The sequence below is a fragment of the Petaurus breviceps genome, unplaced genomic scaffold, assembly GCF_028583685.1.
Source record: "Petaurus breviceps papuanus isolate PSGF00001 unplaced genomic scaffold, PetGlider_PUasm1.0 90825, whole genome shotgun sequence".
NCBI classification, from domain to species: Eukaryota; Metazoa; Chordata; class Mammalia; order Diprotodontia; family Petauridae; genus Petaurus; species Petaurus breviceps.
In genome coordinates, this window is record NW_027187353.1 from 20,698,021 (window position 1) to 20,709,523 (window position 11,503).

The 11,503-nt window shown below is 46.2% G+C and overlaps 1 protein-coding gene across 1 annotated transcript in view; it reads left to right on the forward strand.

Moving 5' to 3' along the window:
• Positions 1 to 11,503, forward strand: part of PPA1 (inorganic pyrophosphatase 1) — a 153,964-nt gene that overhangs the window by 130,208 nt on the left and 12,253 nt on the right. Inside the window, exons 4-5 of the mRNA XM_069071450.1 lie at positions 7,340 to 7,393; positions 8,202 to 8,321. Of these exons, the coding sequence (XP_068927551.1) occupies positions 7,340 to 7,393; positions 8,202 to 8,321 (174 nt within the window). The remainder of the gene's footprint in view (positions 1 to 7,339; positions 7,394 to 8,201; positions 8,322 to 11,503) is intronic.

The window sequence follows — 11,503 nt, forward strand, 5'->3', positions numbered from 1 at the left end:
CCCATAAACTGTGATCCAACTGACACTGCCTTTCTTGTACAGGGCCCTTTTCAGGCTGTATCTGGGACTTTTATGTCTTAGGCTAATTTGGGTAAGGACTGGGTGATTATCATTTATCTTTTCAGGCTCTATTTCTAGTTACCGCCTTCTGGCTGAGGAGTGTCTCTGTTTCTAGACTTATTGAGGCCTTCCCCAACCCCTTTAGAATGGGGAGTGTTCTTCCTTTTCTCCAGTTATAGCTAGAGGACTGGGACTTACTTTAGGACTTCCCTAAGTGGGCACCACTAAGTGCATCTCTTGATCACTCGGCCTGAGGCAGGAGTCTCCCTTGGATGAAAAAATGTCTCCTAGGGGCTTGTTTCTCAGGGGGCTTCCCCGGTTTTTCTATTTGCCAGTTATTGCCAAACAGTCACCCTAAACACAAACAGGACATCAAGACAGATAAGCAAAGGTGCTGTTTCCCCAGTAGTACAGGGGCTTTTACCTTAGCTTAGAAGAGTTGTTATGAAGAGGGAAGTCTGGCTTCTGGGATAGTCTTCTGCAGAGAATTCCTTCAGTGAAAAAGAGTGCTCTAGGAGGCTGTCCTAGGAGTTGGCATCAGCTTCCTGGCAGGATCACCAACTCTCTTGATGTACATTAAGGTAAACTCAGGCAACAAGCACATTTGGTTTCTTGGTAAGGCTAGCAGTTACCAATAAAAGGGGTCCTTAGCTCTTCACCAAGCCCTGAATGAAGGCTGACGGATCACTTTTGCAGACAAAAGGAAGAGCATCTGTAAAATATAAGGCAGCATCATAGATGGGGAAAACTGGTTACAAAGCCTGAAACATCCTAGGAGTGGCGGACAGTATGGTTACATGGAAATCAGGAACCTGGGGCTCACAACTCCTCCCATCTTGTTGCTAGGAAATTCTCACTGATTTAGTCCACCTGCAAGAATAGATAACATTTCCTCTGATTGGTCAAGTCCAGCTAGTGGTATAAAGATAACAGGGATTTTTTTTTATTAAAGTGATTTATCGGGAAACTGAACTTTAAACCTAACAGAGAGGAAGACTGAATTTCTGAACCTATGAGCTTCTCAACTTAACTCAAAGACAAAAAGGCTTGACTTAGGCAGTCATACACAATGTCGGTGGTGATACAAAAGAATCAGACTCGAGACAAGATCAGCTTGATTTTCTTACTGGAACTTGAAGGAATCCACAGAAACCAAGAGGCTTAGCTGGAGAAAAGGGAGGGAGGGGGATGAATATTCTAGGCATGGAAGACAAACCAGTGAAAATGCCCAGAGGCTGAAGGTACAGGGTCTTGTACAAGAAAGCCAGTGTCAGTTGTATGGCAGACTTTGTGGGGCTGGGGGTGGTATGTGATAAGACCAGAAAGGTTGGGCCAGGGATGTTTTATGGAAGGAGGTCTTTGGATGCCAAACAGCATTTTATGTTTGATCCTGGAGGTGAGAGTGGGCCTCTGGAGTTTATTGAGTGACAGGTTGCCATGGTTAGACCTGAAGTGTAGAAAGATCACTTTATCAGCTTAGTGGAGGATGGGGTGGTCTGGGAAGAGACAGGGCTGGTGAAATGGTTCAAATGTTGGGAGAGGGAAGGAAGAACCAGGTATTGTGGTAAGATGGATGAGCCTTGACAACAGCTTGGGTGTGGGGACCAGGGTGTGAGAGAGTCGGGGCTCCAGGAGGACACCGAGGTTGCAAGCCTGGGTGAGTGGGAGGAGGGTGGTGCCCTAGACAGTAACAGAAGAGCCGAGAAGATGGGAGGTTTGGGGAGAAAGACGGTGAGTTTAGTTTTGGACATGTTGAGTTTGAGATGTTTAAAGGACGTCCAGTTGAAGATGGCCAGTAGGCACCTGCTGTAGATGGACTTTTCGAGGGTGCAGCCACAAAACAGGAGAGATGGGCTGGTAGCTAGCAGGGCTGGATGGTGAAGTGAGAGTTTCCTAGAGGCAGGGGAGACGGGGGCGTGTTTGTAGGCAGTAAAGGAGCAGCCAGTAGACAGGGAGCTGTGGGAGATGGGTCAGAGTGGGCATGATAGAGAAGATGGGATAGTGAGATCACATGTACAAGCAGACAGATGTGCCTTAGGAAGGAGGAGGGCCAGCTCTGTGTGATGGGGGTCTGTGAGGCCAAGGGAGAAGAGGAAACTCTTAGTTAATGGCCGCATCTTTTTCACTGAAATATGAAGTGAGGTTCTCAGCTGAGGGTGAGAGGAGGGGGATGTCTGGAAGCACTGCTGGGGTGAGTGGGAAAGTCATTCCCTTAGGAAAAGGATTGCCTTGCTGCAGTGAGCACCCAGCTGGGATTAGATAACATGGTTTTGTGATTTGTGATTAGTTCATCCTAGGTCCTTTGGAATCATGGTGAAGCCAGAATTTTTGGAAAGTAATACGTCATAGAATTCTGCCCAGACTGAAGAGTCTTTCCTCTTCCTTTTGTGGGATGTCTGCTTGTCTCCCATCCTGTCACCCCCTTTCATGTTCTCTGGCTCTTTCAGAGATTCTCAGCAATATCTCCACATTCTTTCACTGCCCTAAGCCTTTAAACTTCTCTAGTGTAGCAGGTGTTTTTTTTTTTTAACATCTGATTCTCTTTTGTAGAGAGAACATTGAAAAGAGTGTGCCTGCCCTCCTGCACTGTGGGCTGTGTTCTTGGCTTCTCCCTTCTTTAATCTCAGTCTCACCTCCAGCTGCTTTATAAAGCCTTTCTTTCATGTCTTTACCATTTCTAGACAGTTTTGGTCATCTTGGGGGTTTCACTCTGCTAACACTGTTCTTGTAGGGCCCCCAGCTCCTGTCTTCACCCCCAGTTAGCAGTTCCAGACCCTTTTGGGCTTGTTGGGGTCTTTTCCAAAATCCACAGCAGAGGATGTCCTTCTAATGCATTTTTGTGGCCTCTTTCTCATAATCTTCCCATCATGTCTGCCTTTGTTGGCCAGTTTCCTTCTTTATTGGTCTAGATCTGGTCCAGAACAACAGGTTAATTCATGGACCTTTTGAAGAATGAAATTGTTTTTAAGATAAACAATCAGCTGTTTTGCTTTCTTCAGAGTGAGGATGGATGTTTGTAAGAGTTCAGATAGTTGGGCTTCCTCTTATGGTGGTCACGTTGTGCTTCAGGGTCAGATTTGTGAGCCCTTAGCTAAACAATTCCATCCCTCCTACCTGCCCATTTGTGTTCAGTATAATGCTACAAGAAAGCTCCTGTTTTATAAGAGCCTGGATGGGGCCCTGCCTGGCACCAGAGGCTATCTAAGCCACTCTTCTCTTTTTGGAGATGGTGCAGGCAAGGTGACCTGCTACACAGTGCCATAAGCATCTGCATTGTCTGAAGGAACTTCCAAGCTGGTGAGATCTCAGATCCCCTGGACCAGTTTTTGATTGTGGGCTAAGGAATCCATTCATTCTGAGTGAGTAAAATCCTTGCCAGAAAGAGTTTATGGCAAATAAACTCCCAGAGCCCCCTCCCCCCCCTTTTTTTTCCTTTTTGGAGGGGGGCTTGGGGCAGTTGGGGTTAAGTGACTTGCCCAAGGTCACATGGCTAGTTTTGTGTTAAGTGTCTGAGTCAGGATTTGAACTCAGGTCCTCCTGACTCCAGGGCTGGTGCTCTATTCACTGCACAGCACCACCTAGCCGCCCCCTCAGGGCCCTTTTATGGTTTGGCCCATTCCATGGCTTGCCTTTGTAATCTGTCCCAAAGATTTGTTAAAGAGTTTAGAGAAAGCTGTGTTTCCAGAGAGAGGCCTCCATTCCCAGGGTGGCCAAATCCTAGCTGCAGGGGGCTTAGGGGTGAGCTAGGCCATGACACTCATCTGTTGAATGTACAGAATGCAGATGGTGCTGATGGACATCTTAAAGGCAGCAGAGGTTTTGTTGTGAACCATTGAGGTGTCCTTTACAGCAGTTATTTAAGAAGTTTTTGTATTAATGGTTGACCTTTCTGTGGCACGTGGGGGTTTGCAGATTCTTTCTGTACATTATTTCATTTAATAATCCCCACAGCTCTGTAATGCAAGTATTTTATAGTACACATAGAGCTGAAGATTTCAGAGGACATCAAGTCCTAGCCTCTTGTGTACAAAAAAGGAAACCAAGGCCCAGGGAAGTTAATGACTTGCCCAGTTTCATCCAGGTGGTGGGCTCAGACCTCACAGGTCCTCTGACTCCCAGCATCACCATATTTACATATGAGGCTGAGTGAACTGTCCCCAGATCACACAGCTAGGAAGTAAGTAGAGGAAACAGAATTCAAACCCAGGGTGCTTCTTACTCATGGGTTGTCTCTCTTGCACCCTTGGCTGGCCTCTTGCAGCCTCTTCAGATCTAGTTGAACAATAAACTTCATCAAACTAAGAGCTGCTAGACATGTACTGTATACCTGTATACACTTTACTGAGCATCTTTACTCGTACCTGTAAAGGCAACATCTAACTCTGAAAGTGAAAATGATCTTAGAAGTTTAGAGTAGGCAGGGGCTCATTAGAGATCTCTCTTTGAGACGTGGAGAATAACAGAAGCGAATGGAAGTCTCCTGGCATGAAGTCACTTGCCCAGATCCAACTCTGTGACTGTAAACCTGCTGATTATTTGGGGGCTGTGCTGCCTGCTGACCCAGGGGTTTGAAGTTCAATATGTTCCCATGATCAGATAGCAAAACAAAGGGCTAAGACACAAGAACTGTAATGCCCAATATCATCTAAGTCTGTTAGAAAATTGCAAAGGAAAATAGTGTGGGAGGTCAGGTTTGGCAGCGGGAGAATAACTGAGGGCATGAAGGGTTCAGGGAATACGTGTGTGGGTGGATGGATGGATGGACTGGGCTAAGTACTTTGCAAATATTATCCTATTTAAGTGACTGGAAAGAAGCTTGTTAGTCTCTGTGTCTGTGCCAGGCATCGTTCTGAGAACCTGGAGTGGGAGGAGGGGGAGCAGTCACCCTGAGCTTTTCAGAGGGAGCTGGGCAGCAGGCTTGCTTCAGTATAAATGGCCTGTTAGAATGGGAGCTGATTTAGAAGCTGGGAGAAGGTGATGTGATCAGGGAGATGCTGCACTAGTAATTGGGTTTCCAAGGTAACCATGATCACACTGGAAGCAGAGTTGTGGAGGGCACAAGAGGGACTTGGCACCAGCGGCTCCCTCCCTCCCCTAAAAATGATGGTTTTTTTTTTCATTACTGCCCTTCATTGCTTCCGGCCAGTTTGGCATCTTAGAAATCTCCCAAGAAAATGGGAAACCGTGAACAGGGTATCTTCTTTGCTGGCCTGAAATAATCACCTTTAACAATATTAGTGCTGCTTCTCTGAAATTTTCAGTAGGAAAGTGAGGACTCTGATGCCAGAGGAGAAGGGGTTAGTAGTAGAAAGAGAGACCAAATCTAAGCTAGAACTAAGCAGTAACTGAAAGTCATTACAATCAGAGAAGAAAGGCACTGTAATGGACACCGAGATATAACAGGACAGACAGCTAGGCCAATTATAATTTGATAGGAGTGTTTATTAACCTGCCGGGGCTGCCTCTCAGACCGAAAGACAGCTTCGAGCTTTCTGTTAGACATAATTTTATAGACAATGTGATTGCTGGCAACAGAATATGTTTCTAAGGGGTTAGCATTGTTTCCATTGAGGCGAAGCTTTCTCAGTATTATTCTAGTATTATTCTTATTGAAACAAAGCCCTAGTATTATTTCTACTGAAGTGAAACAGACCTGAATCCGTGGGAATCTGTGGCATGTTTTAGCAACACAGGTGAAACATTTCTTTACTATTGGAGCCTATTAGGTGGTTTCCAAGGTTCCCAGTAGAGGTCCCCTCTAGCAGGTTTAGGGGGGCTCTAGTGTATAATTTCTGGTGGGCACTTCAGCACAAATCCCCTGCTTTTAAATTTTGCTTCAGGTAAGAGTGTTTCCTAATGTTAATATGTAAGTCCAGGTAATTAGTGTTGGATCAATATTGTAATTTTCAGTAGTTAATTTTTATAGAAGAAACATTGGCTCAGTTATAAGAGGGGTATTCTCAGACATCAGTTGCTTAATTCTGAGTAAGTCTACATGTTGGGCCTACATCATCCACCTGGTGGCGTTTAGTCATGGTGCTGACATGGGGCTTAGAAGAAGCCCACCATTGTCTGGGTCACTTACCTTGTACAGTCAACCCTATTTCAGTATGACTGCAAACATGCTTCAATGAAGTTCCCAGCAAAGCAGCCTGGCCTCCTTGCTTGAAGGCCAAAGTCTTCAGGCCAGAGTCTCTAGCTGACGCACATCCCAATATCACCCTCACTTTCACTGGCACTCTCACTTTCTTACACACACACACCCCTCTCTGCCTCCTCTTTTTTTTTTTTTTAATTTTTTTTTGCTTTTTAGAAGGGGGAAGGCAGGGCAGTTGGGTTAAGTGACTTGCCCAAGGTCACATGGCTAGTTTTGTGTCAAGTGTCTGAGGTCAAATTTGAACTCCTGGAGTCCTCCTGACTCCAGGGCTGGTGCTGTATTCAGTGTGCCACCTAGCCGCCCCCCGCCTCCTCTCTTTTTATTGACTTTGGTTGCCCTTTTGAAGCACACTGCTCATGCTTTTGTGCCACCAGATTTCTAATGTCCATCTGATTTGCCAAATTTTCTGAACTGCTCTCAAGCCGTTGTTTCCATTTTTGAAGATGTCTTCTTCCCTGAAAAAGAGTTTCTTCTGCCAGGTAGCTCAAGTAGTAGTTTTTCAAGTGCCATGATTTACCTTGTCCTCAGCTTTCTAATAAGCTAATTCTCCAGACCTCTAGTTAATTAGCTCTCTTCCAATCCTCCACAGTTTGGTCCATGTTCATTTTTTTTCAAAAGTTGAATGACTACAGAATAGATTTCTTTGATTGTTTTCCCCTTGCCTGACTGAATGCAGGATTTGATTGCGATTGTGATCATTATTCCCCAGTTCTCTCACAGATGCTAGATTTCTCTTTCACAGAGTAATGCTCCCATCTTGTGGAACTTGGCAATATTGTTCCCAAAGTGGGTTAAAAGTACGGTATGGTCTTTTAAACAGGTATTTCTTAAATTTGTTTTATTGGAGCAACCACTGGATTGTTGGAGAATTTTAGGAAACTTGGTGTGGGAATTTATTTTTCTCGATGATACATATTTGTCTCTACAAGGGTTCCTCTCCTCTCAGGGGAGGTGAGGAGAAAAATAATCATTGAAAAAAGAAGTTTTCATTAATAAAATGAACACCTTAGCTTTGGGTCAGCAAGATGAAGTTGACCCCTGTGGTGAGATGTAGGTCACTCACTTGTATGGGTTTTAGGAGCCTTTCTCCCCTCACCTTTTGCCTTCTGTTTTTGTTTTCAGAATGTGTTCCACATGGTCGTAGAAGTACCTCGATGGACAAATGCAAAAATGGAGGTAATCGCTCTCTTGTGGTAGAATGGCTGATGGCATTTTTCATCCAGAGGCATCACCAGACTCAGTGAAATCTTACTGCCATTGACGTTCTCATTTGGCTTCAGCAATCCTCTCCAGCCTTCCCCATGTGCACTTGGGGCAGTACATGTACATGGGGATGCTGATCCTAGGCTTGGCAGGAACTCTGTGGGTTTGCAGCTAGTCTCCAGTTCTTGCCCTTTGTTACAAGGGTGTTGTGAGGAAAGCTCTTTGTAACCCTGATTATTTTCCAGGCTGCACTCTAGACTTACCTGCCCCCCCTACTTTTGTTTCCATTGCTTCTCACCCACCCTCCCCCCCATCTCCATTTTGCCTGTTGAAATCCTACCTGTTAAAGGCCCAGCGCAGCTGCTGCTTGGGCTTATAGAATTGAGAGCTACAATGGCCCTAAGATCATTTTACGGATGAGGAAGCTGAGGCACAGAGACTCAGCCATTTAGTAGTGAGCAGGTCTTCAAGTCCAGATTCTCTGATTCTGAATTGAATACTTTTCCACAGACTTTTCCCTGGTTACCCTCATCCCGAGGTTAAAAGGTCAGATGGCTTTCAGGTGGGCCTTGTGGAGCAGGAATCCTTTCTTGTTCATCCCTTATTTCTCCTGCCACATAAACAGCTGGTTGTGATTTTAAAACAGCAGATTGGGTCACTTATTTTATAACTGTGGTGTAGATGTTTCAGAGATTAAATCCAATGCTTCCCTCGCCCTGCCCAGATCCCTGTCTGAATAGCATCTCACAGCAAGCCTACCAACAGCATGACTTTGTTTCAGATCGCAACAAAGGATCCATTAAACCCAATTAAGCAAGATGTCAAAAAGGGAAAACTCCGCTATATTGCCAACGTCTTCCCTCACAAAGGTTATATCTGGAACTATGGGGCCATCCCTCAGGTACGTTGCTGTGTAGTGAATGAAGAGGCTGTTAGTAGATGCTTACTGTGTGCAGTGTATTGTGTTCAGCACTGGGGATGCAATAGAAAGCCAGTCGGTAAGTATTTATTAAACCCCTACTTAGTGCCAGGCACTGTCCTAGGCACTGGGGACACAAAAGAAGGACAGAAGAAGCCCCCGCCCCCCAGGGGCCCCTGTGGAAGAGGTTGGCTGCCAGTCACAGGCACTAACACTGCTCTGGACCAGGACACCGTTCCCTCCCCGCAGCCCTGGCCGAGCACTTCGGTGACAAGATGCCAATTTAGAGCAGTGCCCCCTAAAAAGAGCACATGCAGAATTTGATGTTTGTCACAGTAGAATTGAAACATTGATCTTAATGACAGGAGTTAAAGTAAGTAAACTGCAATGTGGAGATCCTGGTGGCCTATATTTCCACACTGATCATAAGGTAGCTGGCTTTGATCCATTAGTCCTGAACTGTTTGTCTTTACATCGGAAGTGATGGTAAGCTTAGGAAGGCTCCTTCCCAGGACACTGGAGTGGGTGGGACATGCTGCTGAGGAATGATGGGAGGTACCTGCAAAGGGAGAGGTCCTTAATACCTGTTTTCTGCATTGTGGAATGATGGTGAAGCTTGAGTGTTTGGGCCAGATCTTGGAGGTGGGAGAATTCTTTGCAGAGCTGGGGGACCATGGGTGTGGAATACTGCCTCTGATGTAAAACTTGTTCACTGTGTGAGTTTTACTGTCTAGAATTGACCTGATTTGCTAAACTGGTGTTTCTCTCCACCCCCCCCCCCCACTCCCCTTTTATTCTTTGTTATAAGGGGTGTCACTGTGGGGGAAGAAGGAAGGGATGGACCATAGGGAGATGTAGGTGAATGTGATGATATGGTTTGTGTATTTTTTCAGTAAAATCCGGAGTTAGCAAAAAATAAAAAATAAATAAGACTCATCGTGGATTTGCATCACACCTTTTAGTTCTTCCTTGATTTGGTTCATGCTGAAGCTTTTGTTTATGGAAGGATTCTGAATCATCATTCAGATGAGAAAAAGGAATGGTGGAGGTGTTTTCATCTCTTCCGGGAAAGCTCAGGAAACCTCTGTGACAGTCTCTAGTCACTCATCACTGCTAGCTGAGGCTTGGATTGGGCCTGGTTGCCCAGAGTCTGTGCTCACCTCCCTTCCTTTCAAACCCTAGGAAGCCAAGGCCATTAGAGTGGAGCTCTGGCCAGGGACCATGCACACATCCAGGCCAGGGCTACCAGCATTTATTCAGAGTATGACTCTGTGTCAGGCGCTGAGGCTCCAGTAACAAAAGGAGGCAGGCCCTGCCCTCCTGGACCTTACAGTCACCTGGGGGGCCGTGGGGTCTGGGAGCTACACAGATGAGTATCTGCATGAGAATGTAAGATTAATATTGCCAGCCTCTCACCACATCTGTGCACACGCTGTGACATTCCTGGCTAGAGTGTTGGCCTTGGTGTCAGGGAGACCCAGAGAAGGCACGGATGGTGATCTGTCTGCACTTATGGAGAGAGGCTGTGGACCAGAGCTCCCCACACTCATGGGCAGAAGGCTGGCTGGAGGGGGTTTATCTTTTAACCGTAGCAGCTCACTATTACCCTAAGGCCTTATCAGCTTGCTGTGTGTGGGGAGAGAGAGTACTGGCAGCAGCAGAATGGGTACTTGAAGTCTACCAGGGGAATTCACTTGTAGGAAATGTACTTGGTACTTTGTGATCCTTGACCCTCTCCAGAACTGATGGAGGAACTCATCTGCAGAGTGGCAGGAGAGCCAGCCCTCCTGCCTTGGCCTAGGCCGGCAGTGCATGCTGGCTCCATGCACTTTGGAGCTCTGCAGGGCCTTGGGCAGAATGTCTGAGGAGCTGGGATTCTGACAAATGCATATGGTTCTCCTGACTCCCCCAAAGCCCAGCTGAGCATCCCTTACTTTCTTCAGTCCGGTCTCCAGTCCCCTCATTTCCTGGGTGTCCTCCTGTGCTGCTTCAGCTTGTCATGATCCTTCTAAAAGCCTGGTGCCAACCACTGAGCACAGACCTGTCCCACGGGCGCTGTCCAGGGTAAGGGACGGTGGGGTTGTGACCTCCGGAGTTCTGGACAATATGCCCCTTTTGTCACACACCCTCATTTCTGATCTTGTTCACCCAAACATCTGACCTGATCAGTCGACGTTTATTAAGTGCCTACTATGTGCCAGGTGCCGGGGACACAAAAAGAGGCAAAGGCAGCTCCTGCCCTCGAGGAGCTCACCATCCTTCGGGGAAGACGGCATGCCCACAGATGTGTGCAAGCTCCGTCCTGTTGTTAGCGAGCTGGTCTTTATAGCCAGACCAGGACTTCATAGGTTTTCCCTGTAAAATCCCTTCTCAGTACAGCCGAGTAATTTACAGTGAAGGAATTTAAGCCTTTTGATGGAATTCTGGTTTTAAACATTCAGGATCATTTTGATGAAAGCTGTTTGCTTATAATGCTTATATATAAATATCCATTTTGTTTTCTGTATATTGACTAGTAAATCAGTGAGTTTTATTAACCAGTTTCTCAAATTTCATCCAGTTTGTGATACTATTTACAGGTTAATTGGTATTTGTTCCCCATCCACAGCCTTCCATCTCCCACCCCCCTGCTTTTGCATGCCAAGAATGCATTCACTCTTTACCTCCGCCTCTGAGAGCCCCTAATTCCCTTCAAAGATTGGCTCTAGTACTTTCCTTGATCCTTCCAGCTGCTGGTACCTCCCTCCTCTAATCCTCTGTCCCCCAAGAAATGACCTTGATCTATTTTGTATGGACCTTTATGAGTACATCTCCCCATCTGATTTAAGATCCCTGAAGGCAGGAATTTTCATCTTGTGTCCACAGTGCCTGCAGCAGTGCCTGGTAGAGTTGGCACCCCATAAATGCTTCCTGGTCCATAGGTTGACTTCCTCTAACTGGTAATTAGCTTGATACGTCAAAATCTTGGTGGAAGCTGAGGCAAATCTAGCCATCTCTAACTTACCTAAGTCTCGCTGAAGCTCAGAGGGATTAAATGTCCTCCCCATCAGCAGTCTCTGGCTGATGATGGGAAAACCCCAAGTTCTTTAACACCTTTGGAGGGGAGGACGCCAGCACCAGGGTGGTGCCAGGTACGTCCCCTCATCTCTTCTTGTTGTCCTCAG